This window comes from Trichomycterus rosablanca, chromosome 1 (assembly GCF_030014385.1).
Source record: "Trichomycterus rosablanca isolate fTriRos1 chromosome 1, fTriRos1.hap1, whole genome shotgun sequence".
Lineage (NCBI taxonomy): Eukaryota > Metazoa > Chordata > Actinopteri > Siluriformes > Trichomycteridae > Trichomycterus > Trichomycterus rosablanca.
Genome location: NC_085988.1, coordinates 2,686,338 through 2,703,174, shown reverse-complemented (window position 1 = coordinate 2,703,174; position 16,837 = coordinate 2,686,338). Strand labels below are relative to the sequence as shown.

At 40.7% G+C, this 16,837-nt stretch overlaps 1 protein-coding gene across 1 annotated transcript in view; it reads left to right on the top strand.

Annotated features, from left to right (window-relative positions):
• Positions 1–16,316, top strand: part of LOC134317240 (interferon-gamma-inducible GTPase 10-like) — a 52,536-nt gene extending 36,220 nt beyond the window's left edge. Inside the window, exon 2 of the mRNA XM_062998025.1 lies at positions 14,889–16,316. Within this exon, the coding sequence (XP_062854095.1) occupies positions 14,997–16,130 (1,134 nt within the window). The 5' untranslated portion in view covers positions 14,889–14,996 and the 3' untranslated portion in view covers positions 16,131–16,316. The remainder of the gene's footprint in view (positions 1–14,888) is intronic.
• Positions 16,317–16,837: the final 521 nt, after the last annotated feature.

Here is a 16,837-nt window from a genome sequence, read left to right as displayed (position 1 = left end):
TAAGAGCCATTTTGCCTGCAATTACCCTTCCATTGTTCCTTATCCAGATATCTGTCAGCAGTTCCAGTCTCTCTTTTTCAAGGCTTTCCAGAGTCTGGCCAACAGGAAATGATGGATAAAAGTTAGCTTTGTTTCGTTTTGGCTTCTTCACTTTCTTAGCAGGAAAAGCATCTGTAGTAGCTTTGGATTTGAGGGAATTTACTGACAACTCTGGACATCCTTGCAACTTGAGCTGAGTCCTGTAGTTTCCCATTTTGTACTTCAGACGCTGTTTCCAACCGTAGCAGCCATTGAATGAGCCAGGTTCTGCCAAACAAGGGTGTTTCTTTAGTAAGGCCTCTGCAACTAGACAGAAATGTGCATCTTCTGGGTAGGCTTTGTATTGGTAAATTTGTTCTGCTAATCTATTTAAGATATCAGACTTGATTCGGGAGCTAAGAATCAACCTTTTGCAACTCACTTTGTACTCAGAATTACCTTTCTGTAGTTGCAGCTCTGCATCATATGAAAATTGGGGAATTGGAAAGTCATCTGGCCACTGCTGTTTTCTAGATAATAGAGATTCGGGAGATGAGAGGATTATTGTGTCATCTGATGTCAAAGATCTACAGTTGTCAGAATCATGGGAAAGAGAATGGGATAATGTAGTCTCAGTGGCACAGCGCAAAGGTGGATTTGTTTGCTGGTGGATCACCTTGACTGTCCCCAAATCCTGAAGTTCAGTGGTAGAATTAAGATTAAAAAATTCATTGCCAAAATCATAGTCCATGTATTGCAGTCTGGTGTTGCCCTTTAATTGAAAAGTAGTCTTTATCATGCCGAGAAGGTCATTTAGTGACTCTGGTATGCCATTTGGAAGTGTCATTTTTTCAATGTTGCTGTCCCCCAAAATCACCTTCAGTCTTGCAAGTCTTGAACCAGCCATGGTAGTTTGAGAAAAGAAACAACTTAGTAAGACTCAGCATGAGGCAAATCGTCTCAAAACTTCAACTGATTATTTTTTTTAGAGAATTTATGTAGGATTGTAGTAGTAGATTGCAGTAGTTTTATCCAAATTGGCCTAAAACTGGCAACTGAGTAGATAGTAAATGATAATATAGGACTAAACTGTAGCAGACATAGTGAATAATTAATTATTATTCACATGGTTATTTTACCATCTTTTTAACAAATATGTACAGTGGCCTACCTTAAACATTGGATTAAATAAAAATAAATAAATAATAATAAAATTTTTTTTAAAGTGGCAGTAAAAGAAAACTTGGATAAAAATGCAAAAATGAGAATAACAAAAACACGAAGGGTAACTGGTTTTAAAATGCATTTGCTTTTTTTAACTGAAAGTTGAAAACATTAAGTGAAAACTTAACTGAAACATATTCTGACTTTCAGTATTATTTTCAATTATTTTTGAAAGCACAATAGTAGAGCAGTGAATCTAGCTTTTGTTTTCATGCATAATAAAATAACTTAATCATAGAGCTCACCCTTTAAATTTGTATGTATCTCTTCAATGTAACAAGACGCTTGTAACTTTCATTGTTGTAACTTCCATGTTGTAACTTCCATGTTCATTTGTATTCCTCAGTAAGGTAAGCCTCTGGTTGAAGTATATTCTTTGCTGTAACTTGTTTTAGAATCTATCTTTGTAACTTTGACTATCAACTTGCTTAACTGTGCTAGAATTGAACTATTTGTAGAAACTATACCTAGTCTGTTGATGCATTAATCTGTGTTTTGCTGATTGGTTAAAGTGGCTCCAGGTGCCTATTGTTAAAGGCCTAGGTGTGAATTGAGGGGCAGGGCTAAGCTTAGTATAAAATTAAATCTAGCGGCCGGTCTTTACCGTCACTGGTTTTAATGTCTGTCTGAACTGTTTAATCTATCTAACTATTACTACTAATCTAATTGTGGCGAGACGGTAAAAGGGAAGGTCGACAACGCCACCCCAGGTATTTATACCCAGGGAACAAACACCATTACTTAACCCAAAATAGGGCACACAGATTCGTTATACAAGAAAAGAAGGACAGAGACTTGTCTCCAATCAAAACAGTGGGTTTTTATTTATACAATTACTCATTATGAACCAAATTACGAATAAAATAAACACAAAAAAAACACAGACAAGAAAAAAACAAAAAAACAATTCACACAGAATCACTTAACCAGAATCAAGAAAAAAATAAAATAGTAGTAGTACAAAAAAAACCGGATGTGACACTCAAGGACTTACCAGTCAGAAGGCCGACTCACTCACCTATAAGGAGACGCTGATGAAAAGGCAAAGCATAGCACAAGCCACACATACACGTGCTCCACATACACACACACACACACACTAAAGACAATGACAAACAAGTAACTAACACACACACCGTGAAAAACCCCACACTACACACCTATGCATCTCCAGCTAGATGGTGGTCTAACCCGCCCCAGTAGGCCCTCTATCTAATTCACAATACTGATTACAAATAATAAAATAATCCAGTAATAACCAATTATTATAGAATAACCAAGCCACAAACCATACAATACCAATTATAACTTAAATCTACTACTACTACTAACACACTCAACAAAGCAGACAAACAACAATCAAAGCAAAACAATTAAGACAACAATGCAAGAAGACAAAAACAAAACAATACAAACAGAGAAACAAAACAGTACCAAACAATAAGAGTAACAAAACAATACCAAACAATAAAGGAAACAAAACAGCAGGAGCCAGTCGATTACTGTTACTCCGTTTATCCAAACGGAACACAGGAAACACGAAGATAATTCAGCTCACGCTAAAAAGAGAGAAAAACCCGCATTCACATAATCTATTTAAAAAAAATCATGAATTCTTAATACTATTTAAAAACCAACCATACCTGGCAAACATCAGACCTCGTGTCGTAGCGTGAATAATGGCAACACCCACCTAAAAGCAGTCAGTCGCAGAAAGCGCAGACGCCAGTCCTAAACCATAATGCTTACAAAAGTTAAATTATCTTAGTCTAGGCTTTCTTTAACAAAGCGCTTTATCTATACATGACCAAACAACCCGTAACATACCTGAAGACAGTTTATTAGCTCCCAATCCAGCCACCGGCACAAACAATCAGCCACAACTTCACGACCCGGAAAAACAGGAACCAAACCTCGAATGGAACCCCCTCGGCGGAAGTGATCACCCAGGTAACAGACGCCATAGCGTACTAGATCCCCTCTATTTATAGCCACTAAACATACCAATCAAATTCTGATTGGACGGGTGGCAAAACAGGTGGCAGAAGAAAAATAATATAATACCATAATACCACATAAACTAAACTAACTTTGGGTAAGTACTATCAGTCTCTGACATTGTTCAATGCTACTCAAACATTCCTGTGCTTATATCTCACAGACCCTGCAGACATCAGAAGTCACATTACAGGAACAGCAACGCCAGCAACCTCATCTACCCCCAACTGTTGCAACAGTCTCAAACAGTGGTGGTAGGTGGGGTCTGGAATTGTCAATCAGCCATCCAGAAAGCTGACTTCATCTCAGCTTTTGCACTTTCTCACAGCCTCGACTTCCTGGCACTGACTGAGACATGGATCACCACCGAGAACTCAGCAACACCAGCAGCCTTATCCTCTGCCTACACCTTCTCTCATACACCGAGAGGATCTGGTAGGGGTGGTGGTACAGGTTTGCTCCTGACCAGGAAATGGCAATTCACTACTGTGAATGTTTCTCACCTTAACGTTTCATCCTTTGAATTTCATGCTATTACTGTTACTTTTCCAATTACTCTTCATATCGTTGTCATCTACAGACCACCAGGCTCATTGGGAGACTTCATAGAAGAGCTGGACGTTCTTCTGAGTTTCTTCCCTTCAGATGGAACTCCTCTGACTCTTCTTGGTGACTTTAATCTCCCTACACTTCAGTCCTCCTGTCTTCTTCCTCTTCTTTCATCTTTCGACCTCCTCTTTAACCACAGCCCTCCGACACACAAAGGTGGCAATCTTCTGGACCTGGTCTTCAGCCGTCCAGCTTCTGTTCTGGACCTCACTGTCACCCCACTTCACCTTTCCGACCATCACTTTGTGTCCTTCTCTCTCCATCTCCCAACTCTCTCTACCTCCAACCACACATACACTCTTAAAACACGCCCTAATCTTCACTCTTTATCTTCCTCCCTGTTGATCTCCACCATCCTAACGTCACTACCTAACCCTGACATGCTTGCTACCCTTCCACTCAACTCTGCAACTAATACTCTACTCCCTTCTCTTTCAACATCCCTCGATCAGCTCTGTCCTCTTACCCTCAAACGAGGAAAACCTTCTCACCCTGCTCCTTGGCTTTCAGATGCACTGCGCAGCAACAGAAGAGAATTAAGGGCAGCTGAGAGAAAGTGTAGGAAATCTAAGCTCAGTGTTGATCTCCACTCCTACCACGATCTGCTGTCCAGGTTCTCATCCGGTGTGACTGCTGCAAAAACATCTTTCTACAAAGCCAAGCTTGAACAATCTGCTGCTGACCCACGTAAGCTTCATGCTATCTTTTCCTCTCTTCTGAACCCTCCTCCCCCTCCCCCATCTGCCTCTCTCACTGCTACTGACTTTTCAACATTCTTTCAGGACAAGATCGACAAAATCAGTCAATCCTTCTCTCCGACTGACCCACTCTCAACTGACCCTCAACCCACCAACACACTCACCAGCTTCACCCCACTCACCATGGATGAGGTTACACAGCTCCTCTCATCCAGCAATCCCACCACATGCGCACTCGACCCTATACCATCCACCATCCTTAAAGACATCTCACAGGACCTAATCCCCTTCATCACACCCATCATCAACAACTCCCTGACATCAGGTGTCGTCCCTACTGCTTTTAAGAAGACTCAGGTCATTCTCATTCTTAAGAAACCTACACTAGACACTACAGACATTAACAACTACAGACCTGTCTCACTCCTCTCTTTTCTATCTAAAATTCTTGAACGTGCTGTCTATAACCAACTATCTGCCTTTCTTACTCAGAATGACCTCCACGATCCGTACCAGTCTGGCTTCAAGGCAGCACATTCTACGGGAACAGCACTTGTAGCTGTTACTGAGAAGCTTCATGCAGCCAAAGCAGCCAAACTGTCATCGGTCCTCATTCTTCTTGACCTCTCTGCAGCCTTCGACACAGTGAATCACAGCATTCTCTTGTCCACTCTCTCCAACCTTGGAGTAACAGGTTCAGCATGGCAATGGATGGCCTCCTACCTGGAAGGGCGCTCCTACCAAGTGTCATGGAGGGGATCCATATCTCCCCCATGCACTCTCTCAACCGGTGTTCCTCAGGGCTCTGTACTTGGCCCACTTCTTTTCTCTATCTACGCCCGCTCTCTGGGTAAGGTCATAGCCTCCCATGGCTTCTCCTACCACTCCTATGCAGATGACACTCAGCTCGTTCTGTCATTTCCTCCTTCAGACACACAAGTCTCAGCTCGCATCTCAGCATGTCTGCGAGATATCTCACAATGGATGTCAGCTCATCATCTGAAACTTAATCCCAGCAAGACAGAGATGTTGCTCATTCCAGGAGATCAGTCTCCAACCCAAGACCTTCTCATTTCTCTTGATGACTCCCAGATCAGACCATCTGATAAGGTAAGAAGTCTTGGTGTTGTCCTGGATAACCAGCTGACCTTCTCTCCTCATATAGCCAACATGACAAGATCGTGTCGGTTCCTCCTGTACAACATCAGGAAGATTCGTCCATTTCTCTCCAGGGAAGCTACCCAGATTCTGGTGCAATCACTTGTAATCTCACGGTTGGACTACTGCAACTCCCTCCTGGCTGGAGCTCCCATGTCCACTATTAAACCCTTGCAGCTCATTCAAAATGCAGCTGCCCGTCTGCTTTTTAACCAACCTAAACACTGCCACATCACCCCACTGCTGCCACATCACCCCACTGCTGCGTTCTTTTCACTGGCTTCCTTCCTGTAGCTGCACACATTCCGTTTAAAACACTGATGCTCACCTACAAAGCCAAAAATGGACCAGCCCCAAGCTACCTTCGAGGCCTAATCAAACCCTGCTCTGTACCACGCAACCTCCGAGCCACTAGTCTCGCTCGACTTGAGCCTCCATCCAGGACTAAAGGAAGACAAGCATCAAGGCTGTTCTCTGTTCTAGCACCCAAGTGGTGGAATGAACTTCCTCTGTCTGTCCGAACATCTGAGTCCCTTGCTGTCTTCAAAAAACGATTAAAAACCCACCTTTTTACTAAACACTTAAGCTGACATACCTATTTACCAACATTTTTTCTATTTCAAAAAAAAAAAAAAAAACACTTTGGTTCTAACAGGTTTCAGTAGATTTTTGTTCTTTGACTGTTGTTTACTAAAACTTGAGAAATGAAATGTTTACTATGGAAGCACTTCTGTAAGTTGCTCTGGATAAGAGCGTCTGCTAAATGCAGAAAATGTAAATGTGAATGTAAGACGCATCCCTCCAATTTTGTAGTCTGCCAGTGGATATGCGTCAAGCAGTTCTTGTGGCTCAGCAAGTTCCACTTCCTTGCCTGGTGAGGTTTTAAGATCATATGCTCGATAGTGTTCAATATACCATCCACTGAGCTTCTTCACAATATAAATCAACTTGTCCTGCAGAATCACCATATGGATGATTTCACTAAACTCTGGCAGTCCCCCTAGTGAGCCATGTATCAAGATCATCCCACACTTGTAGTTTTGTCCATTATAAGTCACACATTTGGCCAAACACACCATGTCCATCCCTGAAGACTTCTGTCTCAGGGCATTTGAGATTTCCTTGTTAAGAACATCAATGTGAAACATTTGTCATTTCCAATGGAGGTCTGGTAAAGGTACATGTGTGCAAATTATGTGCAATCTGATACTGATGCCTCTCTGAAAGTGAAAGCAGCACATTTTTGAAGCACCTGATATTTCGAACAACCCTTTTAAAAAACCATGTTTGGCTTCAAAACGCATTGTCCATAGTGCAACCAATGGACCAAACTGACGGAACAGGTGTGGATAGTGCTCCAAGAAATGGTAGTTTTGGTTTAAGCTGACAGTCTGGAAAAACCTCTTGAAATCTAACTCTGTGCTCAGATATCTTAAAATCAAGATATGCAATGGAGCCCTCAGTATGAACGGGACAGACAACAAGATCTACAATGTCCTTCAGATCTGTTAAGATCTGCCAAGCTGGCTCATCGCAAGGACTCTCTTTCCAATCAGCAAAGGCGATAATCTAATTAGAGTCCAGTTCTCATGCGCATTTCCCCCAACAGTTTTTTTTTTTATTCAAAATTGAGAGCAACAGGATGAGGTCGGTTAGTTTTGTCAGCCCACTTGAAATTAAAAGATGATATTTGTTCGTTTAATGTAAATAATGTGAAATACTTTTTTTGACAAATACACTGAGGCACAGAGCAAGTTCAAAAGGAACAATTCCTTCAAAAAGATCGTGAATGATATCTGGAGGAAAACCAGTGGCAACAGTAAAATATGAGAGGCGCTTTGACAAACTACAAGTTGATTTCACACCACAATAACTGGGCAGTTCATTTTCTTCAAGTATTTTTAAATGTTCTGCATGAACGTTTTTGGTTCTTAAGGTAAAGACTCCACTGCTGACTTCTTTAGTCTGGAACTCTGACTTTTCTGCAGTGCAAAATCTACATACATAGGACCCTGAAAAATTTTCCACAAACCCAGCAATACCATGTGCTCCAAGGTTGTCAGCGACAACACACTGAACTGTGCCTTTTACTGTTCTGCCCAACTTTGTTACAAATATCCCATGCTGTTCCAAGACTAGAAGATCATTAATTATTGGTTCTAACACTTTCTCATACCCATAGAACTTCAGATCATTACTTTTGACTAAAATAGCCAGAAAAATGGAAGACAAAGCAGAGTTGCAAGCTGGTGGCAAATTACCCAAAATCCAATACAAACCACAAATTTTATGCTTCCTTCTGGAAGTACCAAGGGGATTACATATTTCAAATTCATCAATGTATAAGATCAATGAAATGCTTTCCTGCGCAGACAACAGCCTATTTTCTTTAAAAAAGGCACCATCAAAAAAAGATTTGTATACATGCACAGAAGTTGGCTGCTTATGTACAGTACGTAAATTAACTGTTTGATCCAATATTGCCTGGCAGTCAAGAATTTGCTGCAAAGACTTTAAAATTGAAATATACTGGAATTACTTTTTTTTCTTTTGGTCAAGTATATATTCCACAGGGCTCACTACATTAAAGTGTCTCTTATAGTAAGCCTTTCGCCTCCAAGCACTGGGAAGTGGACCTTTATCATCAATTGCTTTTTTAACAGGGTTTGTCTCACAGAGTGCACTGGCTAGCTTTTCAACGACTGACTTGTCAAATTGGCATCTATGATCTTGTAATATCTGGCTAATAGTCTTTTGAGTAATCAGCAAAGAATGACAACCAATCAAATTGTTTAACTCCTGCAAAAGCTCATCTACAGCTGCATTAGATACAAGATGGACATTTTCTAACTTAAGGAGGACTGAAGCAATTTTAAACTCAATATCCTTCTCTAAGTTTTCAGAATACTCAATGTAACAGAAAAAAACATAATTTAACTCAACATTGCTCTCTATACTTTCCCCATCTGAAATATCACAAGCAGCAGCAGATTCTTCAACAGAATTTATTCCAATCTTGAATACATTTTCTGTGCCAGAGTGTTTATGACTTTTAAAGTTCTCATAGATATTGGTTTTATATTCACAGTTTTGGAACACACAGGTTACAGGCTCCTTATTTTTTAAGTGCTGAAAGAGGTGCTGAAAATATTCCCTTTCTGTAGAAAGCTGATTATAACCACAAACCTGACATTTGAATTTGGATACAGGTTTGGATTTTTGGGCAGGGTGATTTCTTGACAAGTGGCTCAGTAAGGCATTCCAGGTCTTGAATCTACATGTGCAATTTAAATAAATGCATGGATAGGAATGGTTTTGTCCATAATGCCCATGATGCAGTTTGTAGTGCTTGAGCAGTTCAGATCTTCTTGAAAACGCCGTCCCCCAGTTTTTGCAACTCCACATAGAGCACAATGCTGGAAATACAAAGAGATGGATTTTACTGTGCATATCTGGGTAGATATGAATAATTTGGGGAAATGTTGAGCCAATCATTTAAACACAAAAATCCATCATTTTGAACAAAAAGCCAGCCCACTGAAGAGACGATAAGGGATAACTTAACAACAACTTAAGGGATAACTTCAAGTTTGTCTCAGCAATACACAAAATATATACATAAAAAGCATTTTTGGCCATTGCTTCTTGTTACTACTGGTTGTAAAGATTACTCCTTCCTAAAGAAATTTTGATTAATAAAACGGATAGTTCCGGTCCTAAAATCTGATTGGCTGAGCCGCGTTCGATATACACACACCTACCACCTCACATCATTCCATATTAATACGCCACTGTCAGAAGAGAAATACAAAAACAACAACAACCAAAAAAAAAATAACTGTTAAATAATAACGGAATAACTTGGTTAACAGTTGGTTAATAACTATTTTAACAGCTATTTTAAAAACTTTAATATCCAATCCACGTGTATACTTTTATATCTAACATCTAACACACTAACAAAAAAATATATATTTTTTATATCTTGTATTAGACTTACGTTTTTTATGAGAAGCGAGAGAAAATGGCTGCTGGACTGCAGGTGGAAAACTCTGGAAAGGATGATGTCAGGCACACAAGACAAACTTAACTGAAGTGCTTTTACTGGAACAAGAAAAGCGAGTTAGAGGAAAAAAGTGTATTTTTTAAGTTGATTTAATCCACAAAATTACACTGCTATCAGTAAAAAATCTAAATTTAGAAATATCCACTTGTTTGTCTCTCAGACTGAAAGTGGAGCAAATAAAATTGCACACGCGGACTCCCTAACTAAAGTGGCGGCAAGCTAATGTAAAACTTACCCACCTCAACATAAATACACCGCTTTTAGTAATGGGATTAAATAACGACCTAAACTCCCGTAAATTCGCTATAGAACTAAAGTAAAAACTGTTAATAATAACGGAATAACTTGGTTAACAGTTGGTTAATAACTATTAACTATTGGCTACAGCAGATTGTTTCACAAAACAGCAAAATTTAATCGATGATTATCCGGGATAGATGCTCTAAAACTTTAATATCCAATCTACGTGTATACTTTTATATCTAACATCAAACACACTATTTAACAAAAAAAAATTATATCTTGTATTAGACTTACGTTTTTTCTGAGGAGCAAGAGAAAATGGCTGCTGGACTTCAGATGGAAAACTCTGGAAAGAACGTTCACGTCACAGCATTGACGGCATGACGTCAGACGCACAAGAGAAACCTAATTGAAGTGCTTTTAATGGAACTAGAAAAACGAGTTGGAGGAACAAAGTGTATTTTTTAAGTTGGTTTAATCCACAAAATTACACTGCTATCAGTAAAGTATTATTAGATTTGCTCATTTTATTAGAGCTCTAAAATGAATCTATAACAATTCTTTCTATCTATCTATCTATCTATCTATCTATCTATCTATCTATCTATCTATCTATCTATCTATCTATCTATCTATCTATCTATCTATCCCAGAAGAACGTTGTGTTTTTGTGCAACAGTAGTTCCAAACTTACTGGACTAGCAGTTAGAAGGTGGCTGGTGTAAGCTCCACATTTGCCTAGTCACCACTGCTGGACCTTTGGGCAATGCTCTTAAACCTTGATGGCTTGGATCAATCATCATCCAAAGTGGTATTTCAGTTGGAGCCCAGCATTTCTTTTCTTCAGTACACCACACATTCACATTTTAAGCGACTTACAGGGGTAAGGGCCTTACTCAAGGTGGGGCTTGAACCAGTGACGTTTGGATTAGTCCTAGTCCAGTACCTTAACCGCTAGGCTACAACTCATGTCATGGACATTAATAAAAAGACAGCAGAGTCTGCATAGTGGTGAACGTTTTTGTAACTCCTGACTTTCCTGAACGTACTTATTCCTGAAACAGTACAGTGCAATAGTGAAGTTTTTTTATAATAATATAATAATAATAATAATAAGTTAAACTTATATAGCGCCTTTAACCATGATCAAGGACGCTTTACAACAACAAAAAACAAATAACAATACATGCAACAAACAAATACAACAAGAAACCTATGAAAAATGCTCAGTGAAGAAATGTGTTTTAAGTAAAGATTTGAAATGTGTGAGGGAGGAAATTCCAGAGGCGAGGGGCAGCACAGCTGAATGAACGGCCACCCATAGTAGCCCACTTGAACCTGGGTGCGGCCAATAGATCGGAGCCAGAGGACCTAAGATTGCGGGAGGAAGAGTGATAAGTGAGTAAGTCTGCTAAGTATACCAGGGCCAGGCCATGTAGAGCCTTAAACGTGAGTAGAAGTATTTTATATTTAATCCTCAAGGAGGTGGGTAACCAGTGCAGTTTAGCCAAGACAGGTGTAATGTGGTCACATTTTTTGGAGAAGGTCAGGATCCGAGCAGCAGCATTTTGGATGTGTTGGAGAGGACGGAGGGTTTTGGCAGGAAGCCCATATAAAATTGTATTGCAGTAGTCAAGCCAGGAGGTAACTAGAGCATGTACCAGAGTCTCAGCAGAGTCTTGCGAAAGCAGAGGACGTAGGCGAGAGATATTGCGCCGGTGAAAATAGGCGGATTTGGAAACCGATGCTAGATGAGAGTCAAAAGACAGGTGTGAATCGAAGAGGACACCAAGATTGCGGGCACAATTTGTAAGACAGATGACAGTGGAACCAATATTAAGAGCAGCATCTGAGAAAGTAGAGATGGCAGATTTGGGGTCAGTATAAAGAAGCTCTGTTAAGTAATTGTTAATTAGCCAGGAATGTAACTTTTGTATGCAACTGGTAAGCGAGGGAGGAGGCACGGGGTCAGAGGGTTTGAAGCTAATATATAGCTGAGTATCGTCAGCATAGCAATGGAAACTCAGACCATACTGGCGTACAATGGGGCCAAGAGGGAGCATGTAGATGGTGAAGAGGAGGGGTCCAAGGACTGATCCCTGGGGTACACCTTGTAGAAAAGGAACGGTGGCTGATGATTGGTGACCAATACAAACAAATTGACACCTGCCAGTGAGATACGACTTAAACCAGGAGAGAGCTGTTGTTCATGAGACCAATCTCAGACAGGCATGCCAAGAAAATCATATGATTAATTATGTCGAATGCTTACAAGAGATCAAGTAGAAGGAGGATAGAGACAAGACCATTGTCCGAGGCTAGAAGAAGATCATTCATAACACGGATGAGGGCCGTTTCAGTACTATGTTTAGAATGGAAGCTTGACTGAAATATTTCAGATAAATTATTAGCATCCAGGTAGTCAAGCAGCTGGGAGGCTACAACTCTTTCTAGAATTTTAGCGAGGAATGGAAGGTTTGAAATGGGCCTAAAATTGCTGAGTATGGACTGGTCTAAACCGGGTTTCTTAAAAACAGGGGTGACAGCAGCAAGTTTCAAGTCAACAGGAACCAATCCAGAGCTAAGCGAAAGATTGACAATGTGGGAGATGGGAACAGATAAAGTAGAACAGCAGAGTTTGAGAAGGACAGTAGGAGCAGGGTCAAGGAAAGAGGTGGCAGATTTCGATGTGGATATAATTCTCTCAAAGGTACCGGCGTCAACAGTGGAGAAACATGGGAACGAGCAAGAGGAAGGAGAAATGTAAGAACCGGATTTTGAGAAGACAGATTCCGAAACAGAGAGTTCACTATATATGCCAGACACTTTATCTTGAAAGAAAGTGAGAAAAGAGTTACAGAGATCAGACGAGGCAGTGACAGAGTTGGATGGGGGACACAGGATCTTATTAACAATAGAAAAAAGTTGAGACGAGTTATTGCCAGCTTTTTTAAACTCGGAGGTGAGGTAACTTGAACGGGCAGCATTTAAAGCCACTCTATAATTGGCTAAGTGGTCCGCGAGTGCCAAGGCAAGAACATGCAGCAACATTTTTTTATACAGACGTTCAAGCCGGCGACCCTGGGTTTTTAAGGTTCGAAGCTCAGGGGTATACCAGGGAGAGGAATGAGAGGAGGGGACAACCCTAGTTTTAACAGGAGCAAGGACCTCAAAAGTGTTTGTGATAGACTGATTATATATTTTCACAGCCTGATTAACAGAGTGCTGAGACGTGACAGAGATGAAGTTAGAGGTCAGTAGGGTAGCAGAGAAGGACAATGGGTTAACAGAGGAGAGATTCCGGTAGGTGATTACAGTCTTAGGTGAACAAGCGAGAGCAGGCAGTGAGAGACTCGAAGTTATAAACAAATGATCCAAAACACCAATGTTGTGTCCTTTAAGATTACTGATAGTATTAGTGGTGGAACAGATGAGGTCCAGGATGTGACCATGTTTACGGGTAGGAAAAGTGACATGTTGTTGTAAATCAAAGCAGTGAATTAATGACAGAAATTCAGCAGAGTTTGGGGTATTGGAGTCTAGGTGAATATTAAAGTCACCCAGCAAAACTACAGACGAAGTTAGACCACACACAGACGTCAGAACTTCAGACAAATCAGACAAAAAGTCAGTAAAGGGATTTTTAGGTAGACGGTAAATGAGTATGAAAAGAGTAGGACTAGGGCTCAGAATCTTAACCACCATGTATTCAAAAGAAGAAACCTTTGGGGAGTTACAGATACAGAGATTAATAGCCTGGGAGAAGAGCACATCCAAGCCGCCGTCTCTCCCAGAGGCCCTAGGGGACGAAAGATGCTTAAATCCCACCGGTGCAGCTGTGTTCAGATGGATATAGTCATTAGGCTGTTGCCAGGTTTCAGTCAGGAGAAGGTCAATGTTTTTATGAGTAATACAATCACTGAGTAGAGCAGCCTTGTCAGTGAGTGAACGACGATAGTGCCATAGTGAGCAAGCAATTATGAGAAGACCGAGTCAGAGCAGGTGGGACGTTAGGACGAGGTATGGCACGTAGTACGCCAGGATCAGCGCCACGAGGATGCCAGGACGAACGCTTCCTGGGACGACGATTAGAAGTCCAGATGGGATTGCTGTGGCTGATGTTTGATGGGTGAGGATGGGTTGAGAAGAATGGTGAGCATAACGCCGACTCCTGCGACCACGATGAACATACCACAAACGACGAGAGATACCAGCATTATGACAGAGGTTGTAAGTCGCCGAGTCAAGATGATAAAAAGTTCTCAGGTCATGTAGATCAGCAGAAGTATAGCGTAGACAAGGGGAATTGGCATTATCCACGCCACGCGAGGGGCCACAAGTAGCAATCGTGAACCCAAATAATCCAAAAATTACAGTACACAGGACAAGCAAGCACAGCTGAATGGGGAGCAAACCAGTTGGAGCGGGCTCGCAGGCAGCCAGAAGCACCAACAGCGGTGGGTCGGTAACTGAAATAGCTAGCGTAACCAGCTAGCATAACCAGCCGATGCCAAAAAAAAAAAGAAAACGAAAGCAGCAGATGACAGCGTCTCAGAGAATCCAGAGTCGGTATGATCAAGAAGCAATCCTCTGTATTTCACAAGTAAGGATGAAAGTAGCAAAATAGCACTGATATCGTTGAATAAAAAGGGAAAAAAGAAAGTAGACCGGAGTGGAGCGGCAACCATAACAACCGGCGCGCGTCATACCCAAACCGGAAGGTAGCTTTACCTTCAATAAAGCTTGAATACAATTTTGACCAATTTTTATTTTATTCTTATGTCGCATTTTTTTGTTTGACAATAAATTCCAAAAAAGATTCAAATGTATTTAACATGTAATCATGTAATTAATCTTTATTTTCCTTCTTACAGGAGTGAATAAGTAAAAACTGCTTTTTCATTAAACACACCAAGCAACTGGAGCTGAGCTACAATAACTGTAACACAAACATCAGAACCGGATCAGTTCATACTGTAACAATGAGTCAAGATTCTGACATAACTGCAATATTAGAGGCTTCAGGAGAGTCCACTTTGGAAAGAGGATATGAAAAAGCACAAGAGAAACAGGACCAGTTGAATAACATCTCACTGGACGTTGCTGTAACTGGAGAATCAGGAGCAGGAAAGTCGACTTTCATTAATGCAATCAGAGGACTGAGTGATGATGATGAAGGTGCAGCTGCAACTGGAGTTACTGAAACCACCACTGAACCAACCCCTTACCAACATCCAACAATGCCTAATGTGACTTTCTGGGACCTTCCAGGAGTTGGAACCACAAAATTTAAGGTTAAAAAATATCTTAAGAAGATGCAGTTTGCCAGGTATGATTTCTTCATCATCATCTCATCAGGGACACTTGGAAAGAACGATGTCCTGCTGGCCAAAAAGATCAAAAAGAAGAAAAAGCTGTTTTACTTTGTCAGATCAAAGATAGACGTTGACGTCGCACAAGAAGAGAAGAAACAAGGCTTCAACAGAGAAGAAACTCTGGCAAAAATTAGGAACGACTGCCTGGCACATTTGAAGGACTTTAAAAATCCTAAAGTTTTTCTCATTTCCTCCTATGATGTTTCTGCATTTGATTTTGAGGAGCTTGAGGGCACACTGATGTTAGATCTTCCAGAGCATAAACGATACGCTCTAATGAAGTCAGTACCAGTCACTTCTGTGGCTATACTGAAAAGGAAAGTCAGAAAGTTTAAGATAGCAGCCTGGGTTGCAGCCGCTTCCTCTGGTGCAGTTGCAGCAGCTCTAATACCTGATCTATCATTAGCATGTGATGTTGGCATTCTAGTGACTTTCTTTACTAGTTGCTACTTCTCGTTTGGCCTTGATGATGAATCAATTGAAAGTCTCTCAAAACGAGTCAACAAGCCACATTTAACATCTTTGAAAAAATCTTCACTTGTAGAGGAACTGGTGTCAAAATCATACACAAGATTAACTGATGATTCACCTGAGAGGGATCTGCGCAATTTGGAACCTGGTGTAGTAAATGCTATAGCAGCAGGATATTCTTTTAATAGTACATATAAGGTCCTGAAGAGTGGACTGAAAGAGCTTGAAGAGGAAGCGCTGATGATATTGAGGGAGGCGGGGTTAGAGTAATGTACTGATGGTACTGAGAGAGGTGGGGTTGGAGTAATGTACTGATGGTACTGAGGGAGGCCGGGTTAGAGTAATGTACTGATGGTGTTGATGGTTAGAGTAATGTACTGATGGTGTTGATGGTTAGAGTAATGTACTGATGGTACTGATGGTTAGAGTAATGTACTGATGGTACTGATGGTTAGAGTAATGTACTGATGGTACTGATGGTTAGAGTAATGTACTGATGGTACTGATGGTTAGAGTAATGTACTGATGGTACTGATGGTTAGAGTAATGTACTGATGGTACTGATGGTTAGAGTAATGTACTGATGGTACTGATGGTTAGAGTAATGTACTGATGGTACTGATGGTTAGAGTAATGTACTGATGGTACTGATGGTTAGAGTAATGTACTGATGGTACTGATGGTTAGAGTAATGTACTGATGGTACTGATGGTTAGAGTAATGTACTGATGGTACTGATGGTTAGAGTAATGTACTGATGGTACTGATGGTTAGAGTAATGTACTGATGGTACTGATGGTTAGAGTAATGTACTGATGGTACTGATGGTTAGAGTAATGTACTGATGATACTGATGGTTAGAGTAATGTACTGATGGTACTGAAAGAGGCCGGGTTGGAGTAATGTACTGATGGTACTGATGGTTAGAGTAATGTACTGATGGTACTGATGGTTAGAGTAATGCACTGATGGTACTG